Raw genomic sequence first — 22,927 nt, 5'->3', positions numbered from 1 at the left:
TTGGGCACTGTAGCCCCCTCTTATAAGTGAGGCTCAGTGGCTCAGAGGCCCTTAGCATTTGGGTGACAAATACAAAACATGAAAGTGTATGTCCTGGAGTTTGGTGGCCTCCCTCCTTGGGAGGGAGAAGCTGGAGAGAGGACAGAGGTGGTGATGGGCGAGTGGAGGCCCTCGGCTGGCCTGGTTGGCTGGGCGCTGGAGCGCCCCTGCCCAGAGCGGGCTTCCTCCCGGGGCTCCTGCTGATCCGTGTGTCCTTGCAGGGAGCTACTTTGCCCGGGATGCTGCGTATTCGCACCACTACTGTAAATCCGACACCAAGTGCCGCACCATGTTCCTGGCCCGGGTGCTGGTGGGCGAGTTCACCCGAGGCAATGCCTCCTTCCTTCGCCCGCCGGCCAAGGAGGGCCAGGGCGACCTCTTCTATGACAGCTGCGTGAACAGTATGTCCGACCCCTCCATCTTCGTGGTCTTCGAGAAACACCAGGTGTACCCCGAGTATGTCATCCAGTACACGACCGCGACCTCCTGCTCGGCCGGCGCCACGGCCCCAGCCGCGCCCCCCGGCCCCGCCAACCTGCTCTCCCTGGCCTCCCTGGCCTCCTTCTTCGGCAGCCGGCCGTGATCTCGGCCGGGGGTTGACGCCCTTCTGGCTGTCTTCCTTGAAACAGCTGGCTAGGCAGCCGGTGTTTTGTTTTAAACAAACTTTTAATGAACTGTTTGACATGACTTCCCAGTGAAGTCAGTCCTCTCTCGTCGAGTGCTCACTTTTAAGTCACTCGCGGGCTCACTGGTGAGCCAGCCGGCGGCGTTGTAGAGGGCCGCTACTGCTTTTTACTAGGATGTTCAGGTTTTATTTTTTACTCTTTGTTGACTTTGGCTGATTGGCACTAGGCACAGAGTACTAATTTATGGATTGATTTTAATTTTTAAGAGTTTCTGTCGCTCCAGCAATTTAGTTTTTTGGGGTGTCAGTGGGCTTTATTTTATTTTTGCCCAAATGACCCGATAGCCATTGGTAGGGAAACTTCGTGAGGCCGGGAAACACAGCCCTGTGTCGCTTTGCTCCCTCCCCTGAGCGTCTGCCTCGGAATCGGCCCTTAACCCACGCGCCAGTCAGGGCCACAGGGAGCTCACCGGTGCGCCCGCGGGCTTCCTCTGTCTGGGCGGAGTCATGGTGACCAGAGGAAGCCCCGTCACCTGACAGGTGACAGGCCAGTGGCTCCCGGACTCTCGAGCTTGACCATGAATAACTGTCCCCGCACCTCCTGAGCACACAGGACACCCTCCAAAAAACGGTTTTATGTCTCCATGAGCTGTGGCCACCTGTGCTGCCAGTGTCACACCAGAGTATGGGAATAAAAGAGTATTTCTCTGAGGGGAAGACGTGCTCATCATTCGGCGTCTGGGCAGCGAGCACCTGCTGGGCACCGGCTTGTTTGGCCTTGCGGGCGTGTCAGAGGTGGCCCCCGGCCTGAAGGCTGAAGGTCCCAGCCCTGGAGACAGCCTCGTGGCCACACGCTCGCACGCTGTGGGAAACTGCAGGGTGACACATTGTGGGATTTTCCTCTCCTGCTGAACCACAGGCCCCGCAGACCCAGATTCACAGTGGAGCGGAGCGTTCCGTAGATGCGGTGGGCTTGTCCCGGGCGTGTCCTCTGCGCACGGCGGGTTGCGGCCAACTTGGCTGGGCTCGGCTGCCCGTGGGAGGGCGAGGGCGTGGGGCTGGCAGGGCAGCTGCACCCTGAGGAGCCCCCGAGGTCTCTGCCCCTCAGCTGACAGCTCCCCCTTCAGACCTCAGGGGCACTCTTGCCTAAGCCCCATTTCCTAATCTTGCCTGTCATGAGTGCTTCAGCTGCTTTGTCCTCCAGTCTGGAGCAGGAGCAGGAGTGGGCTGGGACCTGACGCAGGTCAGCATCATCAGGCCCAAGGTGCGCGCGCACTGAACAGTGGGAAGGGCCGTTAATCCCACCTTCCTCACCGGCAGGGCCAGTTACAGGTGTACGTGGCATGGTTTCCAGAGCCTCCCCCGTCCGGAGCCTGAGATTTCATGCCTTGCTTTTCACGAGGTCACCAGGCCTACCACGCTGTAGTGGGGGTGGCAAGGAAGCCCAGGCAAACCATTAAATTGGGTGCTTGCTGCTAAGACTCAAATGTAATGAGGGCCCCCATCTGGCGCTGGTCAGTTGGGAGTGCCGGTGCAGAGAGCCGTGACCTGTGGAGCTTGAGGACTGAAGAGGCCCTGGGACTTGCTGGCCTTTCAGAAAGCCAGTCAGGAGGAGCAATGGCTTAACACCAGGAAGTGAGAGGGGCCACAGGCCCTGCAGTGGGGAGGTCAGGCCCTGTGGGAAGAGGTCACTGGCCCTAATCTCAGCATCTTGGTGCCAGGAGCTAGTGGGGTCTGGGGCTTGTGTGTGAGAGGAGAGGTGGTGAGGACCACATTGGGATGCAGCTGATGAGTTTTGCGGGGGGCCAAGGGCCTGCCCTCTGTTGGCTGGTGTGGGGTGTGAGCAGTGGGACCAGAGCTGAGCTAGAGAGCATGGGTTGCGACACCAGAAGGACTGGGAGGCCAGAGAGGGTCACCACAGGAAGTCTCACCTCTGCACACAGTGACAGCTGGACAGAGGTGAGGGAAGCCCCGCAGCTGATGGGCAGGGCTGGGATGGAGGAGCGGGGCTGTGTCCTGGGCAGGGAGCTGCCTGCTCAGCAGACCTCGCTGCAGAATGAGGCTCTGCTGTGGCAGGGCAGGGCTGGGTGGCTGTTCCGGGAGGGGCAGCAGGGGTGCAGCCGGCTGTGGGAGGGGCTGGAGGAATTTCCCAGGGCATGGGCAGCTTTAGGACTGTGGTCTGCCTCTTTCTGGGAAGCCAGAGAGAGAAGGGGGCCTTCCAGGAGAGCGTTTTAGGAGAAACCTGGGCTAAAAGGGGAGGACCGGAGAGCAGAGGCAGCCTTCTCAGCTGTGGGTTGTGGAACCGTGGAACGGCCTGAGCTGTCTTGAAGAGGGTCAGCGCCTAGATCCCGGTGCGGCGACATTCAGCCCCTTAACACTGCTCACCTGTTAACAACAGGATGGGTCTTTGATCTCGGTGGGTTCCAGATCTCATGAGTGAGACTGAAGCTGGTGGGGGGGTGGGGTGTGGAATGACAAGCAGCCATGCCCACACGTTGCTGGTGACGAGGCAGCGGCTTCAAGTGGCAAGTTCTTCGTAAAATTTCAGCTACTCAGCTCACGATAATAACCTTGATTAGAGACCTGTTTTGATTCTTTGATCAAAATTAAGAGATGATGCTCTCTAGAAGAAAAGCATGCTGCAACCGCTGTCCTTTTTCTGTGTGTTGAAATTTATTATAAAGTCAGCAAGTCAGCACCCCCCTCCCCCGCTCCCCCGCAAAGAAAAGCACAAAAAAGTTTTGAACCACCACTGAGGTGAGCCTCTGGGGGCCTCACATGCCCCAGAGCTGCCTGTGCAGGTGCTTCCAGTCTTTCTTGAAAGCATTTGCCACTGGCGTCAGCGGCCCTCACTGCAGCTCTCCAGGGCCCAGACCCTGTTGCGGAAGCCTGGCCAGTGCAGCAAGTTTTTGAGCCTTTAGGAGACGGTCCACTGCCAGGCCTCCTGTCACTTGTGATGCTTTTTCTAAAATCCTGAATTTCCACCTAAGTGTTTTCTTTGAATTTGGGGGTGCCCTGGCAACATTGTGTTAGCGGGAGACAATCTTGATGTAGACGCCATTTTTTGGACGTAGGGCGGATTTGGATTCTAGCTGCAGTGGTACCTAAAATAGAGAAGAGTCAAATGTTTGTCGCAGTACACAGTGTCTACAGGAAAGGTGGCTGGCTCTGAAGCAGGGCTCTGGGTGTTTGGCTTTGGGCTGGGAGATAGCTGGCCAGGAGGGAGCAAATCGCTTCCCCAACTTGAGTTTGAGAAGCAGCAAGGGGGCTGGGCAGTGGGCTCCCTTTCTGTTTCAGAAAAATACCGCAAGCCTGTGAGTGAGCGAGAGGTCACTCCACAAGTGGAGACGCGGAGGTTCAGACAAGCGAGAGGTCAAAGGTCACAGGACTGGAAAGCAGGGAGGAAAGCCTGACACCCCAACTTTACTCTGCCGATCTCCTCTCGCTGCCCTGCTCAGTGGGTAATTGAGTAGGCTTCTGTCTTCCCAACGGTTTTGGGGTGAACAGCCTCACACTGGCCCCTGCTCGTGGGTGCCCGACCCCACTGCCATGCAGAAGCATCCTACAAGCCCATCCATGGGAGACGAAGGCTTGGGAGAAAAGCCGATAGCCAGGCAGCTGGGTTTGTGCCTGAGCTGACATACCCTTCAGACTGTTGAGTGGCCAAGGAGTCACCAGGCTGTGGTGCTGGGGCCTGGTTGGCTCTTTAGATGTCCTTGAGGGTTGCCCTTCACAGGAGGGTGTGAGTTAGGTGCCCCAGAAGCAAGGTCTGCCCCGGTCCTGGCCGGTCCCATAGCCACTGTGGTGTGTGGCTACTGAGCACTTGAAATGGTGAGTGCAAATGAAGCGTTGTGTTTTTTACTTATCGTTAAAATTTAAATAGTCAAATGTGGTGCGTGACTATCTGTTAGATGGCTCAGGCCTTGACAACCTGAAACATCATAGGGCATCACAAAAAAGGAGAGGGCAGTGGGAGCTGGCAAAATCAGGGAGGGCTTCGTGGAGGAGCTGCTGCTGGGGGGAGGGGCTAGGGGTGGGAGAAACTGAGGAGGACTTCTGCCGGGCCACTTTGGGGTTTGGGGCCATCCCCTGGGTTCCGATAGGGTTAGGCCGGGGTGCGGGGAAGATCCCAATGGGCAGCTGCCATGCAGGCAGGGAGGACCCTGTCCCGGAGGACACAGTGGATTCAGCACTTATGGGAGCGCTGGCATAAGCCAGGGTTAGGACATTGCTCCTGTCAGGATCAGGAGTTCAGGAGACAAACCCCTAAGGAAGCCCCGCACACGTGGAACGCCTGAGGCAGCGGGGCCTCCCTCCGCACCTCCCTGGGCTCTGTGCTCTCAGTGCACCCCTTCTCTCTCCGGCCCTGACCGCAGACTTTTGTGGGCATTGCACATCCAGTACCTCAGTCTTTTGTACTGCAGTCAGATGCTTTATCCCCTTGGGCCCCCCATCCGATCTCCTTGTTAAGGCAGTGCCGCTCTGAACCTAGATTTGCAAGGACATCAGTAGGGCTCACCTGAGTCTCAGAGCAGGCTTCAAAGCGGAACTTGCACAGGACCTGGAGCAGCGTCAGCTTGACCTCCAGCAGCCCCAGCCTCACCCCAAGGCAGCTCCGGGGGCCCGCCCCGAACGGCAGGTACGTGAAGGGCCTCCGCTGCTGCTGGGCCTCGGCCGTGAACCTGCAGGGCAGCACGGTCAGGCTGGACCCAGACCTGCCTCCATTCCTGGGGCCTCTTCAGCTACTGGGTCTGGCCGAGGGACCCCTCATCTGGGACCAGATGGTCCCTAAGAATCCTGTTTCCTCACGGCTGGTCCCTAAAACTGGAGCTGATGCTTAAGCTTGGATCTAGCACGCCTCCTATTTGCAAAGTCCTACGGGCACTGCTGGAATGTCAACCTTGACCCAAGCCCCTGAAGAAGTCGCTGGCGGATTGGTGTGCCTGAGGTTAATGAGGAGCATGGTTGAGGAGCCTGAGGCTTGCTATCATCCGGAAAGGTAAGAGTCTCAGAGCACAGTTGGAAGGCTCTGAACTTCCCCAGGGCCGAGGGTGATCCAACCTTCACCTACTTCCTTAGCAGACTCTGGGGCACCAGCCCTTCTCACCGGCTATCCCTGAAGGCTGTGTCCGTGCCACACTGGCCAGCTGTCTCCCCTGCTTCACTGGTCAGGCAGTGAAACTTGAACCTCTGGGGCTGCTGTCTTAGAAACCCTGGAAGCCCTTCCTGGGGACTGCCTGTCTGTAGCCAAGAACAGCATTTCCCACGGAGCTAGCTGACCACTCCCACTACCTGTGGACTTCTCTGGGCCCACCGAGTCTTTGGCCCACCCTTTTCAGCACTGTGTTAACCCCCTTTTTGTTTTCAAAGGTTGAAATAGTGCTTAACCTTGATCGCATTTCCAGGAATTGTGTGGCAGGGTTACGAACCAGGCCCCACCCTTGCCAGATGGGCCAGGGAGGAGCAGCACCCCAGTGTCCTGAGTTGCTGTGTGGCTCCCTGCCTGGGACCCTGAGGGTGAAGGTTAGACAGAGGACCTCGCCCATATGGGGGAAAGCCGGGAGTCACAGGCCTGTCGTGTTAGCATCACCACATTCACAAATAGGGGGGAAATTTCGTTGAGACTTTTGGAACAGGCATAAAACAGGTTGTCCATGGCACATCCGTGTGCAAACTGCTCCTGTTTCGTGAGTGGCTCTAACAGAGGATGCCTGATGACCTGCCTCGCTCCTGGCACGGGGAACTGCCACACCGCCACACCAGCTGTAGGCCCAGTGGGTTTTCTTGGTAATGGTACAGCTACTTCCTTTGGAAATGATGCTTCGGGACTGTCTGGCCTGGCTCTGACTGAGGCCACCGCTGAATCACAGCTCCCTCCCTCCAGGTCCCCCAGGGTCCATGTGAAGGGGCAACTCACCTCTCCGGGTCGAAGACCTCGGGGCGGGGCCAGTGCTCAGGGTCGTGGTGCAGGGCGCCCACCGCCGTCTCCACCACGGCGCCCGCGGGGATGCGCTGCCCCAGCACCTCACAGTCCCGTGTCGCCTCCCGTGTGAACCTGCGGGGACACAGGGTCACCCCATCTCTGTGAAGAGCAGACCAAGTGGAGACCCCACAGGGCAACCGCAGAAGCTGGGAGACAGCAGGCCCAGCCCCTGCTGCGGGGGACCCGGGGGATGGACCCCCCTTAACCCCCCATTGCTGGGACCTTGGAGTCGCTAGGCCCTCTGGGCTTCCTCTGTGCAAGCACTCACCCGCCCCAGGGGTTCACCTCTGTCAAGCCGGAGGAGGGCTGCGCCCCATGAGTGTGAACGGGCTCCTGAGGCTTATTTCTGGGGCCTGCTTGCGGGTTCCTCCTGGGCTATGGCCAGGCCTGTCCCCCTGCTCAGTCAAGTCTCCTCACCTTGCCCTCCCAGGCCCTCTGCTCACTTCCAGGACATTTGGGCTTGAGGAGAACTTCTAGAAAGGAAGCCTCCCGTCAGAGTGTTTCTCTTACCACATGGCAATGGCATAATCCGTGCGTCTTATTTTTAAAGACTCAGGATAAAGTTTCCAGGTATTCCTGGGAGAAGGCCTATACTACCACCCTGTCTCCCATGAGGGGCAACACTGTGGTGAGGGCTGGTAGGGGACTGGGGTGCCCAGTTTTTCTGTGGGGCATGTATTATTTAAGGTTTAAGTATAAGCATTTTTTGGGTAACATAAACAATTATTTTAAAAATTGAAAGTAACTTGGCTGGCTTTTCCTTCAAGTTGCAGGATTTGGCGTCTCTAAATAGCTTAGAGGAGCTAAAACTATTACCCTTGTTCCTGCTTGGAAAAGAAATGAAGAGCAACATGTGACTCCCTCAACTTGTGAGCTTTAATAGAGCAGGCAGGAACATGAAAGGTGGGGCGGGGGCCCCACCCAGATTCTAAGCTACTAATGCGGTGAATGTGTACACGGCTGGTCACGAAGCTGCGGCTCAGGTCAGAGAGGGCAGGTGGGGACTGCAATGCCACCTGGTCCTAGAGGGGTCACACCACGCTCTGCTCGGCACCCCTTCTTTTTCATCGCACCAGAAACCGCCTGGCCCTGCCTGCAAGACCCGCTGCAAGCCAGAAAGTGGCGCCTTCCCCGTGAGTGGCTGGCCTTCTGTCTGGCTAGACCAGGCCACGTACAAGGCCAGAAGCCTGCTGAGTTCTACTGAGCGGAATCCCGAATTCACATCAGTAACCCTTCAGCAAGAATTGTCAGGTGTTTTCACAAAGCCCATTCACAAGTTTCCTTTATGGGGAAAGGGGTTGGTCAAGTTGTGTCAGAGTCTGGGACAAGCCGACAGGCTTTCCTGAGAGTAACACAATCAAATAATAAAACCATACAATCTCATTCTTCCTGTGCTCACTCCCAAATCCCATATCTGGGCTGAAGCAAATTGCCTCTTGTCTGGGTGAGAATAACAAAGGCCTCCCTCTCACTTCTGACAACGGAAGCCCTGGCTGGGATGGCACAGGGACACAGGAAGGCAGGCCAGGGAGTGGACCCTGCTCTGGGGGCCACATTGAAGCTGCTTGTGGGACTCGCATCTTGGGTCTTGCTCCTGGGGTCCTACTTTAAAGGATACAGGGTTTCCACAGGAACTATCCCACTGATTCTTCCAGAACATGCATGTGGGAGTTGGGGAGGGGGGAGGCAGAAGCACAGAGCAGTACAGAATGTACCCCAAATCACACATCTCTGGGACTCAGGGGCGAGGCAGTCTCCACTGCTGTCTAGACTCATTCTATGTCGTCATGAAGTTCCATGTGGCTTTATGAGGGAATTTGAACAACTTCATCCCGATTCTCTCATTTCTGTCCTGCCTGGGGGTGAGATTAGCAGCATGCGGGGTCCCTGACTTCTGTCTCTAAAGGGTTGGCAGGAGCATTTGGGCCAAAGCATTGGGTGCCAGTGTGCCATCTGGGCCAGGTGTTGTGATGAATTTTTGATTGGGTTTTGAGTCAGGTACTAATGTATCTCTCTTTGGCCGGTCACTTCCCCACTCTAGAGAACACAACTGTCTGGTTTCCCTCTCGCAGGAGCCTCAGCTACTGTGCCTGGTCGACTCCAGCAGGGGCCATCTCTGGGGTCCTGTCAAGGCTGCTTGTCTTTAGACAGCCCTTGTTCTGTTTCATTCCTGAATGTCTTAGTTTGATCCTTGATGTGCATAGCGGCTGGCACAGAGGCCTTGCAATACAAGAAGGAAGCTGGCAGTTGGCTCTGTGGCTCCTGGGGAGACCTGGGAAAGCTGGTGGCCATCTCCCTGCACCTCGAGGCTCCCAGGCCAGCAGCCCCACTCTGTATGCTGAGATGATGTTGGCTAGTCACAGCGGGAACTCTCTGGATTTGCTTGGGGTCTGAAAGTTTGGACAAACAATCATCACACTCTATGATATTTTGGTTTGAAATACCTTCAGGTCACACATGCTTTTTCTTTTAAAATGGGGAAGGTGTCTCCACATGGTGTGTGGGGTATATTATTGCATAGCAACGTGGAGTGGAGTGATACAAAGTCAGTGCTTTGTGTTGCTTCTGTTTCTAGAATCTGAAATCTGGTCACTCTCTGGGGACCTAAATTAAGATTTGTACTCTATGGGGCAGCTCACTTGGGGGGCTTTAAAGAAGCAGACCTGACTTCTGCTCTTCAGGCTGGCACAGTGGAGAAATGTTGCCAAGTGCTTGAAACCTGTCCAAAAATATAACCTGCTGTACAGTTACAGGCAAAAATGCCAGGAGAGGCAGGGAGGGACGAGGAGGCATGGCCCAGCGAGGCTTCCAGGGTGCTGAGTTTGGTCTGGTGGTTGAGATGGGATAGGAGTGGGTACTAGAGGGCAGGAGGGTGCACCCCAAGCCTGGGATGGGGCCCCCAGAATGTCTGACAACGGTTTTATCTGTTTTGTACAGGAATGAGTCAGTGCTTGGCACGGAATAGAGGCTCAATAATTGGCTGCAGTGAGTGAGTGAGCAAAGCCAGGAGGCCAGGAGGCTGGCTTGGGCTGCAGAGGCAGGCCATGCTAAGAAAGGCTGCCAAAGCTCTGAGAAGGTGTTAACCTGTAAGAAAATGGCTCAGACCCAAATAGGTTGGCCACAAGCATGGGAGGCCTTGTGTCTGGTGCCCTTGGGGATGCCAGGGAACCCAGGCCTGGGCCTTGTACCTCCAGGGACCGAATCCAGTGTTAGTGATGGTTCAGGCATGGACAATGGCACCTGCAGGCATACCTGAAAGCCGGTGGGTACATCCTCAGCGTCTCTGCAATCACCATGTCCAGGTAGGGCAGGCCTTCCTGCAGGCTGCAGTACTCGGGGGCCGGCTGATGGAGGATTCAGAGTAAAATACTGTCAACTGAGACGGAGCATGCGGTGTCCTGGCCTCCCCACTAATGTCAAAGTCCTGCTCCCACTTTAGCAAACGCGTTGATAGAAACGCCACAGAATGGGTCGACTCCACGGGATGGGCCGACACCACCCACCCACGCTGCATTTGGGGCACTCTGCCTGCTGGGCAGAGTCCACATGTCCTGTTGCATGTAGCTTTACTGAGGACAAGCAGGTCTGGCTGGGCCACGGGGGTCCCTGAGTACAGGACAGAGCATTTTGCTTATAAACAGTGGGGGGTAGCACAACTGCTCGTTTCTTGGAGCCGATGCTACGCAGGTTGGCAGGTTAGAGGCACAGGCTCGGCTGGTTTATTCCTCCCAGCGGGCCTGCTAGTCAGCTGATCTCCCTCTCCTTAGATGCAGGAGCCGCTTAGAAAGGCTGTCACACCGGTGGTAATCAGTCCGTGGCAAAGTTAAAAGTCAAAGAGTGAAGTGGGAAAAAAAAAAGCTTAATAGTCACAAGAACCCAAAGAGCCACTGCAAGACAGTGAGACAAGAAACGCCAGAGAAACTGGTCGGGAAAGAGGAAGCAGTGCCGGCGGCCATGATGGCAGATGCAATCAAAAGGCGAGATTCTGTCTTTTCACCCGTCAGATTAGGACATATGGGAAAATACTGATTGGATCCTCGGGGTAAAGTTGTGAAGAGGCGAGAACCCAGCTCCTGTGATGGGGAACCCTAACGTCCCCTGGCGGGACACTGTCACTTGGCCTGAGGAGGAGAGACACTCGGTGAGTTGGGGAACAGATCTGGGTGTGCCTGTGGCTGGGATGGGTTCGAGCGGGGTCACTGGAGGCTTACTGCTGTTGCACCAGTTTCCCTGCATCAGGATTTCCCCTCAGTCCCGTGGCTTCGGGCTCCCTCCCTGGAGGGGTTGGTGGGCGACCTCCTGGCTTTTCCTTTGCTTTCTCCTGTCCTCCCCTCCCAGGGCAGCAGGGGGCAGCACCAGGGCAAGTCCAAGCTGCAGACGCGGCCTTGCCCTCCCGTTCACTGCCCCACCTTGGTGGGCCCCGCTGCCCCTCCAGCAACCCGCTTCAGCAGCAACCTTAGAAATGCAGAGCCCAGGGCACCCCACAGACAAGAGCAGCACAGAAACTCCCGCGAGGGGGCACACAGCAGGTACGTGCGGAGGCGCTAAGCTGAGTGAGGAAAACATGGGGCGGAAGGGAGCTTGGGAGATCGGTAGCAGGTGGGGCCCGGGGCCAAACACCTGGAGTCTTGCAGTCCAGGGAAAGCATGATCTCTCCGGTGCAGCTGGCCCACATCATGTGGACATTCCAGCGGTAAGAAGTCAGGTTGCAGAAAACGTGGGCCGTTTAATGTTTATGAATTTGGAGGACAAGGAAGGGAACCCCACGCAGTCATCAAATGAAAATGATCCTTGATTCCCCCTATCTTTGCTTCCGAGACTCGGGCTACAGAAGCTCATCCTTTACCCACCCATCCTCCTCCACCCCAGGCCAGCAGGGCGGCGCACAAGCCCTGCACCCACAAGTGACCCGGGCGCAAGCTTCTAATGCCCTGTCTCCCTCTTGAGTCTTAACCGTCTCTCTTGGCTGGGTGTCTGGAAGCACAGTGGGACAACAGGGGCAGGTTTGGTGCTGGGCCTGGCTCACCAGGTCCAGAGGATTAAAGATTTTGGGGCATCGGAGCCTACCGTGAGTCTGGGGACGGGCTATGATAAAGGGGATGCCTGGGCAACTCCCCTGGACCCTGCCTCGGGCTAGTCTGGCGCTTGGGTTTGGGGACTGGCAGGAGTGGCAGCCCCTTGGGCACCATTGAGGCCTGACTCCCTCCAGCCTCCTCATGTCTGGGGAGCACTCCCTTGGGGGGGGGGCCTGAGGCACCCTATTTCCTTCCAGTCTTGACTAGTTTGGTTTGTTTTCTGTCTCTTCTGTCCCATGAATCACAAAATGCAAACTGTGTCACTTTCACCATTCTGCCTGTGAGTTCAGTGTCCCCATAGTTACACTTAGAAATAACATCGCACAATCTAAGGAGGAATGGTAACAATTCAAATTTTAAAACTTCTATGTTTCTGAGAGCGACATTCAGTTGAAAACAAAAGCCCAGAGACTCGTCAGAGGCGGCGGAAGAGAGGAAGCCCTAGATGCCCTCCGCTGCGCCAGCAGTCTCCCTGCTCTTTGACCCTTTGATAAGGACCCCGTATTTTCAAGGACAGATGGTGTGGACGCCCTGTGACTGCTGGTCCCCGGGCAGGTCTGACCCAACTCAGTCAATGTAAACGTTCAGATCCGGCAGAGGAAAAGGAGCTTGTCTCAGCAGGCGGAAGTGGAACACAGGGGAGTCAAACTCTGCCCTGCCCCCCTCAGGGCCTCAAACAGCAGCTGCCAAGAGGAAGGAGAATGCCCTAGATGCTGCTGCAGAGGGGCCGAGGCTGGGGCTGAACACGTGTCCCTGGGCCCCAGAGCTCCTGCCTGCCATCTGCTCTTTGGGCCGCCTGCTCCTGGCCGCCCCTTCCAGCAAGTTCTCATTTTGGGCTTACTTTAGCACCAGCTGAATTCTGCTCTCTGCAGTGCAAGGAGCATTAACAAGGCAAAACTGGGCCCTCCCTGGCGCGGCACTTTAAAGCTCTTCCCAGCCACTGCAGCACAAAATCAGTCCCCGGCCAGGGAGCTGACTTACATGGCGCAGCAGACCTCTCCTGTCTCCCCGCTGCTCCCCTCAGCAGTGGATCTCAGTAGATCTGCCTGTCCTGTCCCCACTCTGTCTCTGGTGAATCCTCTCACCCCGGCCTCTCTGGACTGTACCCCAGCTCTGCATGCATAAATAAATAAATCTTACAAAAAAAAAAAAAAAGCAAAGCATAAACAAGGAAAAAAGGAAACCTGGTGTCCTGCACCAGACTGGAAGTTTATCTGAACATCTCAACAAGAAAGAGCAGGGAGCAGCGGCCAGAGGTTACCCCAAATAGGCAGTTTGGAAATGGCCTGCTTTTGTCAAGAGGAGAAAACTTTTGAAAGGTAGTTAAGGAAACTATTTTCAAGTCAACACCTTCACTTTTCTTCCCATAGATGAGCTTTCACAGTGCCCGAGTCTTCTGATTTGACACATCCCTGCAAACATGAACTTGGTTTAATGGGTTCTAGAGGTGCCTGAACATTAGAAGCAGCTGGAGGGCTTTCACGATTTATGGAGGTTGGGCCCTGCCCCCCAACCCCAGGGATTTAATCTGGGGTCGGAGGAGTGCCTGGGCACCAGCTCTTCCTTTGACGCCCCCCACCCCCACCCCCAGGCAGTGGTAATTTGCCAGGGGAGGTGAGTTAGTGAACTTCCACCACTGACTGACTCTCCCTGCGGAGGCTCAGGTGGACGGAGCTAGGGCCTCCACATTGAACCGAACCGGGCGGGGCGAGGCAATTCAAGCCTCTCCCAGGACGATCTGCCCCCCACCAGCCACTGGGCCCCCCGCTGGGCCTGAAGCAGGTGGTGCTTTCAAGAAAATGGGGACAAAGAGTCCTGAGCCAGTCCCGCCAGCAGGGGGCAGCAAGCGCATGGCGAACGGGACTCCCCACTCGCAAGCCTTTCTACCCCAGCGTGACTGCAGCCACCCAGATTCCCAAGGCTTCTTGAATCCCAGAGATGAGAAAAATGGGGCTCACAGAGAGAGAAGCCTGTGCCCCCAACGCCACACACACAGAACTTGGGGTAGAAAACCCAGGTGCGCTTACTTGGGCCATTCCTCAGAAAACACCTACCACGGGTCAGACACAGGGCTGGGTACTGGGGATTCGAGAAGGAACGAGTAATTCTTTCCTGGGAAACAGGCTTCGCAGGAAACCATTTCGCGGAGTATGGGACAGCCTGGAGCAGTGTGAGGTTCTGTCCAAGCCATTCCTCTGCGTGCGCCTTCATCCGCGGTGGGTGCCTCCTGTGGACCAGGCATGGTGCTAGGCTCCAGAAGACAACCGAGAGACAGTCGGGCCCTTCCTGCCCACTAGGAGCATCCAGACACCTCAGGGCACAAGCCAGCAGGGGTTTTGTCAAGTGCAAGCAGAGGTAGGAGAACAGGGAGGGCCCAGCAACAGGAGGCTGGGGGCCGGAGGAGCCCTCCAAACCGAGGCCTTTCTGGTAAGAACAAGACAGGTAGGTCTGCGGGCTGGCTTGGAGACTGGCCCAGACAAGCCAAAACAGAAGTTAGGGTTCCATCGCGGCACCTGGAACCCTGGCTGGCGCTGGGTGCTTTCAGGAAACTGGTTCGCTGCGATTTTCAAAGTGTGTTGATGGTGTCGTGGTCGTCGTGTTCTAGAAGAGTCCTTTTCTACTAGAGAGATACTAAGATATAGGTAGCTCGATATGTCTGGGACTAAAGAACTCAAATGGAAGAGGAGGGGATGGGGAGCCCCGAGACCAAAATTGACACTTGAGCCTGGTGGTGGGTCCTGGGGTCCCTCAGTCATCCCCCCCGTTTGTGCAGGTTGAAGGTTTCTGTCATAAACAGCTCGCACAGTAAGTAGAGATTTGAAAAGCAGCATTTCATGCGGCTCTAGAAGGGCCCGCGGGTGCCTCACCCCGCGCCGCTTTGGACAGAGAGGGAGGAGCTAGCCCGTGGGCGGTCAAGAAATGAAGCGGAAAAGTTCGTGACACACAGCTATGACATGTTTTTCCTTTGCATCTAGGAAAAATTACCAAATTTAAAAATTGCTGGGGGAGGTGGGTACAATTCATTTGACATGGAAAGGGGAAGGGAGGAGGCGCTTTTCTTTGGGAACTAAGCTGGCTGGGGGGAGGGCGGAACCTAGTGCCCACCCCCCCAATCCCCCCCCACACCCCCTTGCCTGCAGTGGGCTGAGCCACCTCCAGGCTGAGTGTCTGCGCTGATGAGGGCCCAGGAGGGTCTCAGCGGAGAGTGTCAGGAGAACTGGGGCTTCTGAGCAGAGCAGTCTCCAATTTCAGGCCAGGAAGAGCATTAAATGCAAAGGACAGTGTTAAGGGCCCTCCCTGGTGGCACAACGTGTCCATAGCCCCTTCAGCACAAGTTCATTCCCTGCCAGGGAGGTGACCCACAGCGCGCAGCAGACCTCTCCTGTCCCCCCTGCTGCTCCCTTCAGCAGTATACTTCCTCCATCTGCCTGTTCTGCTCACCACTCTGTCTCTGGTGAATCCGCTCACCATTCCTGCACCTCTGGCCTGTACCCCAGTTCTGTATGCACAAATAAATAAATCTTAAAAAAAAAATAAACTGAGTTGTGTCAAGGGTGGACACGTAGTAGTTCTCAGTTTCTGAAATTTTAGGGATACTTTTTCATCTCTAATTTTCAGTGGGTGGTAACTTCTCATTTTATAGCTAAGGTCTCTTAGTCTTTCTATCTTTAGTCTTTCCAAACAGTCTGGTAATTATTTGTTTAAATTGCTAATGAAAAATTTCTCTATGGAAGTAACCTTGGTTGATACCATTTATAGTCTCAGGCTTGTAGCCTTGTACAGCAACCTCTGTCCGATTTTATGTTCACCACCCAGAGTCTAATTCCTCCCTCAGTCAGACCCATGTTTCAGTGTTACAGAGAAACCTGAGGGTTAAGGAATGCTACGGAAAATCCGTCGGTAAGTTGTTTTAAATAGGAAGTTATATTTCCCTCTTCTGTTCATCTTCCTTGGCTCTAATTAGATTTCTGTGTATCATTTTCCTTTGAGTGCTGCACAAACACACACACTCATAGCTACACACAGGCCCGCACAGGGTACATGCAGACGCGACAGAGAATGTAAATGAGAAAAAGAACATAAAAATGTCATTGCTTTCCAAAAGACTTCCTGTAGGCTCAGGGGCCAAATGGAAAAATGAATATTCTCCTATTTTGCTGAAGGAGCTAGAAAAGGAGGTGTCCGTCTTGCTCCCCAAAGCAGTTCAGCGGCAGCATTGCACGGGCTCACCCCTGCCGTCGGCCGTGGGAACTTCTGCAGTGGCCAGATGGTGCCGGCCCTGCGCTCTGGAAGCAGGGAGCTCGAGTCCCTCACGACACGGACTTCTAGCGCGGGGACAGCCCGGGGCGACCCAGCCACACGAAGAATAAGATGTCCATTCGCTCTCATTCTCCAGGGAACAGCACTATAATATGAAACCAAACCGTGGAAAATGTGGTGACCTTCATGTTGCCCTTTTAGCCACAAAGGCAGAAGAAAAGTCATCCCGTCACACCAATCTCCAAGGTGAGTGCCGGGGTCCTGGGGCAGGACTAGATGGGGCTCCATACTGACCCATAAACTGGGGGGCTGAGCGCCTTCCAGCCCCACCTCCACGGATGGACTTGAGGACCGAGTGAGCTGTTCAGGGCTTGGGAACTGGAGCCATGGACTTGGGAGGGGGGTCACAGGAGGTGGGGGTACCTAGCTATATGGTAGTTTTGCCCAGCCAGTGCCCAGAAAGCTCTGCCTACTAGTTGAAAAAAACTGGCAGATTTTGGTGTAGACCTGCACCCGTACCTTAGGAAAAGTAACCAGAAGAATATGCACAGCTTCTGTTTAGACCCACTTAGAAGGAGAGACAGACCATCTCATATAAACACATGGATTAGCCGAGATACTCAAGTACTCCGAGGCCCAGGCCATTAAGGGATTAGGTGAGGAGATGGAATGAAAACACAAACCAGCCTGCACCCCCTCTCCCCAGCCTGCACCCCCTCTCCCCTTCTCCCCAGCCTGCACCCCTTTTCCCCGGCACACACACTTGCGCACGGCCCTCCCTGCCATGGCCCTGGGTTGAGCGATATTGATAGTGCTGCCCCCCCGCGGGGCTTCCTGTCTTCCGAGATCTATGATAATATTAATATTTTGTCTCCTGCAGTACTTTGCAGCGTACCAAGGATTTTCACATCCATTATATCATCTGATCCTCACTCGGCACTGAGAGGAAGGTAGGGCAGTTTTTTGTTGCCTATTTTATAAGTGGAAAAAAACAGATTCTGAGAGGTTAGAGGCTTGTCCAAGGTCACACGGTTAGTAAACAGCAGTCAGAACTGTGTCCAGGTTTACAGATTCCAAGGATTCCCCAAGCTGTCTAGACCTTCCTCATTCGTTCTCTTTTCCTCCCTCCCTCCCTCCCTCTCCTTCTCCCCTCCCTCCCATACATTTTATGGAAGAATAACCCGCAAACAGAGAACTGTAACACAAACCAAGTGCAGAGCTCCATGAATGCCATAAAGGAAGCACAGCTCAAGAGACAGAACAACTGTTGCCTCTTGAAGCCCTCCACATGGACCCACCAGAATGACTTCTAACACCTGAGGTAATTTTTGGCTTAAAACACCTTTCTATAGGCCCTCCCTGGTGGCACAGCAGGTTAAAGCACAGCACTGGGAAGCTGAAACCACTTTAGCATGAGCTCGATCCCCACCCCGGAGGTGACCCACATGGCACGGCAGACCTCTCCTGGCCCACCCACTGCTCCCCTCAGCAGTGTACTTCATCAGTTGGTCTGTTCTGCTCCCCACTCTGTCTCTGGTGAATTCTCTCGCCGCCCCTGCACCTCTGGCCTGTACCCCAGCTCTGTATGCATAAATAAATAAATCTTTAAAAGAACAACAACAAAAAATCTTTCTATAAATGGAATTTCCAGAACCTAGACTTCCCCTCTGGGCCTGCCCTGTCCCCCACAGTGACCCCATGGGTCTTCCTGGTGTACTTGGCCTGTGCAGTTTCTGTTAGCAGGTGGGTTGACTGACATTTGAATTGTGCCCAGTTTGGGGGCCAGGAGGAGCGCTTTCTTATACGTGGCTTTGGGGAACATATGCACACACAGCCTTTGGGTCCAGACCCCGTGCAGACCCGCTGCATCAGAAAGGTTATATCGCTTTAGCAGACACTGTGAACAGCTTCACAAGTTGGCTGTGCCACAGCCTAAACATTTAGCAGTGAACCAGTTGAAATGTGGCTGTTGATCCCCCAGGCCCCCCCAGTATTTTAAACTGTGGGCTCCTCACTTCTTCTCTCGCTAGCACCCTCCAAGACACTGAAATGTAACCACCCTCTTTATTCATTCCAGGGAAGGGTTGAGAGAAAAAAATAGCATAGTATTTGGGGAGCTGAGTTATTTATGCCTGTGGTATGGTTTGGGGGGGAGGGGAGGGCGCATGGGAACAAATAAGATCCATTTAATTACCTAATTAAAAAAATCGTTTCAATTATTAGACACAAGCACTCGGAAGCATAAAACACGTGCCCAAATCAACTAGATTTGAGTTTTTGCTGTTCTGTAACCCTTAACATCCCATTCTCTCCATAAGCGTGTAATCTTCCAGGTGATTGCATTTGAAATAAAAAGAAAGAATCCAGGAAGTAAATGGTAGTTAAATCACCCTGTCCGCTTTCTGGGCATGGGAGAAAGTAGACAGCATTCAGCTTGAGGACAGTCTTTTTGTTCTCCCAGGCACCAGGCAGCCTCTGAATAGAGTTGGGGAAGGAGGAAAGGAGACACGCGCCGCCGTCCCACACCATGGCGCTTCCTTCCTGTGTATTTGGGAAATGCTTTGCTTCTTCATTCCAAGACTTATTATTATGGAACTAGGGAGCCACTGAAGGCTTCTGATGACCACGCGATGAAAAGGGCCTTTTTGCCATCTGACGACGTGTAGGACAGTTGCAAGAGCGGGAACTAGAAGACGCGAGACCACTGCACTTGAGCAGGCCAATGTGACGAGCGTGATTTGGGCCCACGAGAGGATGGAAGAGATGGAGGGAGGGAGAGCTCGGGAAGATTCTCCACCGCCTGCTCCCTACTGAGGCCAAGACCAGCCTGGACCACTCAGTTCTCTGGGCACAGGGGTTGGGAAGGGGTTAAAAGGTGGTGAAGGGCACTCACGGGCAGCCTGGCTGCCACCTGGCAGGGAGACGGGCTGTGCTGGGGTGGGGAGGGGGCAGCGGAACAAGGTAGCAGCGACCAGTCACTTTTCACTCCTGGGTGGCTGAAGACAAGCTGGGCGTGGGGGCCGGCGGGGCCCTCCGGGAGGGGCTCAGCTTTGGCAGAGTTGAGCTGGGGGTCCCAGGGGAGATGTGTCCAGCTCAGCCACACAGAGCTGGCTCAGGGCTCTGGAGTGAGAAGACAGAGATGCACCCTGCTGAGAGCTGATCGCAGGACAGAGGGACCCGAGAGGGGGGACCTGGCAGCCTCAGCCCTCTGGACACTGCCCGGAGTAAAGTGCCAGGGTGGGCCCCACCACATCCTGGGGACTCGCCGAGGGCAGAACCTAGCCCAAGGGGATGTCAACAGGAAGAATTTTCAAATGTCTAGAACTTAACTTGGCGGGTGGGCCTCGTGTGCGCTGGAGACTGGCCCAGAATGTTCTTGAGCCCTGGGCGAGGTGGGGGTGGGGGGGGGCAGAGGTGGCTTCCCTGCCCGGGTTGGGCTGGTGCCCGTTCCGCCAGACAGCCCGGGACCTGGCAGAGCCCACTCACTGCCACATCGGGCACATGTCCTGGGCGCCACGCGCTCTGTGTCCCCCCAGCCAGACCCAGGCCCCCTCACTCCTCTGCGCCTCGCCATAGATAATTCAGTCTGAAAGTCCACGTGCGGGTCCCTTACAGTTTGGGGAAATGGTAAACAAAGATAAGAACTTTAAGCACTGGAATTTATTTGTTATCCACTTGGCCTAAAAGCAACCACATGTTAAATTTAGAAGGTTGGCTTGCAGCCCCTCCTGCCCTCCTCTTCCGGCCTTCACTTCACTGGCCAACCTCGGAGCACCCTCTCCCTGATAGGGGATAGGAAACGAGCTTGGGAGCCCTAAGCATGTGGTGCCTGGTTGTTTATAAGAATGTATCATTGGGGGCCTGGGAGAAAAGCAGCCTTTTCCTCCCCGGTCAGCCCCGGGCAGTCATTGCTACCCAAATATTTATCCATAAGCCCCTCTGGGGCGGGCTTCACTCCAGCTTACGCCAGCTTCTGTCTCGCACTGTCCTTAGGTGAGACGCCCCCAGGGAAGCAGCCAAGCTTTCAGTGAGCACCTCACCATTTATTTACAAAGGTCGCCCTCACGCCTGGGAATCTATAATTGAACAGCTCTCTTTTCTATGTAGGTTAAATCCCTTTGCAACCAACTCCAAGAACCTGTAGAAATCCTTTTGTTGGTCTGGAATTCTGTAGCATTGAATATTGTTTGAAAGAAATGAGCCATTGTCTGGGCTGAGAATTTTCTGGTTAGATAGAGATCTCCGCTGTGATGCGATTTATTGTAGCAGGATTTTTTTTTTATTTCCAGCTCATTTTAAATTCCCTCTGGCCTGCTCATTCCATTTTCACATCTCAGGATAGAAGTGGGGAGGGGTAGACCCAAGCTTAAAAAAAAAGAGAAAGAAAAAATTCTTCTCTGCTCAAGAACAGTGACCAGAGGTCTCAGGTTTTGAAGAATTCCGGGAATGAGGCACATCTGTGGGCTGCTTTAGGGGAAGAGAGAGTCAGTCAAGGCTCTCAGCCGGCACATGGACTCGGAGATCTGTCACTGGATGATAAAAAGGAAAGTGCAGACACAGAGAAGTTTCCCAAGTCCCTTCGTGGGGACATGGACCCCCAGCACAGAGGGCAGGCTCCCACCCGCCCCCACAATGCCATTAAACCAGCTGGGCTTTAAAATACACCCAACTCTAACTGAGTCCGTTTTGACATTAAAAAAGAAATCTAAGGGTCAACTGATTGCTTTTGTTTTTTATAACGCTTGAGATTTTGGATCTCACGCTTGGCAGGCAGAGCTGGGAGGGGAGATGTGGAAGCCATCAGCTCTGGCTCGAGGCAGGGGCACGTTATTAGGTCTGGACAAGACTCCGTTTGCTTCTCTGTAAAATGGGGAGTAGTCACATCTGGAAGGGCTGAGTGAGGATGCCTGGGAACGCGCCACTGAGAGACTCTAACTGTTCGGCTGGGGCACCGGAGGTGAGGGGCCGGTACCAAGTGTGTTTCTGACAGTGCTGGTTAGAGACCATGTCAGCTGAGTGTGGGGTTACCCCAGAGGAGGCAGAAACAAAGGGCTGATGAGGAGAACTCAGTTGGGGTTGCCCTGGGGGGGCTGCCAGAATGTCCCCATGCAGGGGGAAAGTGGAAGGTGCTAGAAGCTAAACCTTAGAAGATCAGGAAGGGGCTGCCAGCCCTCTGTCCCTGGGTCAGCAATGCGATCAGGCCACAGCCAGACCCTCGCCTGGCTGGCACGTGTCATCCACCCCAACGCTCTGGGCTCACACACAGCCTTCCCTCAACCTGGGAGCATCAGGAAGAGGCCTTGGGAACCCCTTTGTTACTCAGTGCACCCCCGTGATGAGCACCTGCTCTCAGGCCCAAGACCTTACTGGAGCGCTGGAGGCTGCCTGCCTGACGCCATTCCCTGGGATGGAAGAAGCAGAGAACTGGGGTCAGCAGGCTTCTCCACTCTGCTGCCCAGATGGACACGTCCTTCGCTGACTCACGTGGCTGTTACCTGAAGACTTCTATAGCCGGAAAGGAGCTGACCCAGGGTCACTCAGAAAATGCCTCCCCTTCCCCACACCTGCTTGTCGTGTTCCACTCAACCCTCAGGGAGAGCGGCCCCAGAGGCCTCCCAACCTCACCTGCCCCTGCGGGAACACCTCCCCCCCACCCCCCCAGTCTGTGAGCACTTGACTGTTCCCTGTGCCAAAACCCGAGAAGGGCGCCTCCTCACCACTGCAGCTGGTCGCCGCAGGCCCCACTTGCACAGGAGGCAACGGGGTGCCCAGACCCCGGTGGTGGCTTGAGCGGGCCTCACGGCCATGAGCTGCCTCCCGACTCCGTGTCCTGGCTGCAGCCCCCCGGCCCCATCACCGCCCCAGCCTCTGCACCCCACTTGATTTCCGTCCTTCCCCATTTCCCGCAGCTGGTGACGCCAGTGAAAAGGAACCCTTGATGAGGAAAGCTCCTCGCAGGTGGCTGAGCTAAGTGCAATCCCACCCAGAGGTGAGGCTAACTCGAGCTCCAGACCCTTGACCTTCCTTGTCCCTGCCTTCCCTTGGGAGCTGAAGGAGCAGGTCTTGGGGTGGAAATGTTTTACAAAAATTAAATTTGGGGGTGGGAGGGGATGCAGTACCTTTCCAGTCGCCAAGGGGGGAGGGGACGGCCAGGGTGAGGGTGGCTGTCCCTGGCCAGGCTCCAGCCATCTGGCCTGCAGGTGGTCCCTGGAGGCCTGAGGAGCAGCAGAGTGGAACCTCCCCTCATACCACATAACCAGAACACCCCAGAGGGTCACCTCCCAGGGGTGGGCTGGGGGAGACCCCTGTTACAGCTATTGTGGGGCCCCCAACTGTCCCTGGGGTGGAGACACCCTGCAGAGGCTCTGATGGGGGAGGCCTGGGCGCCCTGGTGTCCACCCACCTTCCTTTGGAGGGGGAGGGGTATAAAGGATTGGGGGTCTCACAAGACTTCCTAGAGGTGAGGCTTCTGCAGAAGCAATCTTCAAAACGCGTTTGTGTTCTTTCGCACAGAAGCAATAAAGGCACTTAAACAACATTTTGGAACAGAATGGAAACGAGCTCCCGCACCATCTACCGTGGTTTTATGGGGCGGGGGGTGGGGGGTGCAGCTCACTCGGCAGTGCGCGCCCTTCCCCTAGCCGCCGGGCTCACAGCCCTGCCCAGTGCGTGTTAATCACCTGACTGTGGCTGTAGATCTGAGGGAGCCTCCCTGCAACTCCCGTGCCTGGGCCCCTGCCTTTCCCCTGCGCGCAGGTGGGGCCAGACTGGGGCCCCTTCAGCCGCTGGAGGTGCCTGTGTCATGGCCGCGCCGCGCCCCTCCAGGGCTGGGAGGCATCTAGCCACCTCCATGGCTAAAGGCACTCCAGCCCTGGCTGGACTGAGCTGGGTGAGGCCTATAGGCTCAGGCTCGGTCTCCTGCCGCGAGGGTGAACCAGATACTCT

At 55.4% G+C, this 22,927-nt stretch overlaps 2 protein-coding genes across 2 annotated transcripts in view; one reads left to right on the top strand and one right to left on the bottom strand.

Annotated features, from left to right (window-relative positions):
• The window catches only part of PARP12 (poly (ADP-ribose) polymerase family, member 12), a gene marked incomplete at its 5' end in the record, with an annotated part of 36,036 nt that extends 34,668 nt beyond the window's left edge, over positions 1–1,368 (top strand). The window contains one exon of the mRNA XM_004677213.2: positions 261–1,368. Within this exon, the coding sequence (XP_004677270.1) occupies positions 261–622 (362 nt within the window). The remainder of the gene's footprint in view (positions 1–260) is intronic.
• A 2,030-nt stretch (positions 1,369–3,398) lies between these two features.
• TBXAS1 (thromboxane A synthase 1 (platelet)) overlaps positions 3,399–22,927 on the bottom strand; it is a 133,218-nt gene continuing 113,689 nt past the window's right edge. Inside the window, exons 10-13 of the mRNA XM_004677212.2 lie at positions 9,900–9,991; positions 6,582–6,719; positions 5,184–5,346; positions 3,399–3,768 (exon numbers count right to left, since the gene is read on the bottom strand). Coding sequence (XP_004677269.1) covers positions 3,694–3,768; positions 5,184–5,346; positions 6,582–6,719; positions 9,900–9,991 — 468 coding nt within the window. The 3' untranslated portion in view covers positions 3,399–3,693. The remainder of the gene's footprint in view (positions 3,769–5,183; positions 5,347–6,581; positions 6,720–9,899; positions 9,992–22,927) is intronic.

This window comes from Condylura cristata, unplaced genomic scaffold (assembly GCF_000260355.1).
Source record: "Condylura cristata isolate star-nosed mole 26May11 unplaced genomic scaffold, ConCri1.0 scaffold00005, whole genome shotgun sequence".
Taxonomy (NCBI): Eukaryota; Metazoa; Chordata; class Mammalia; order Eulipotyphla; family Talpidae; genus Condylura; species Condylura cristata.
This window is presented reverse-complemented; position numbering and strand designations above follow the sequence as displayed.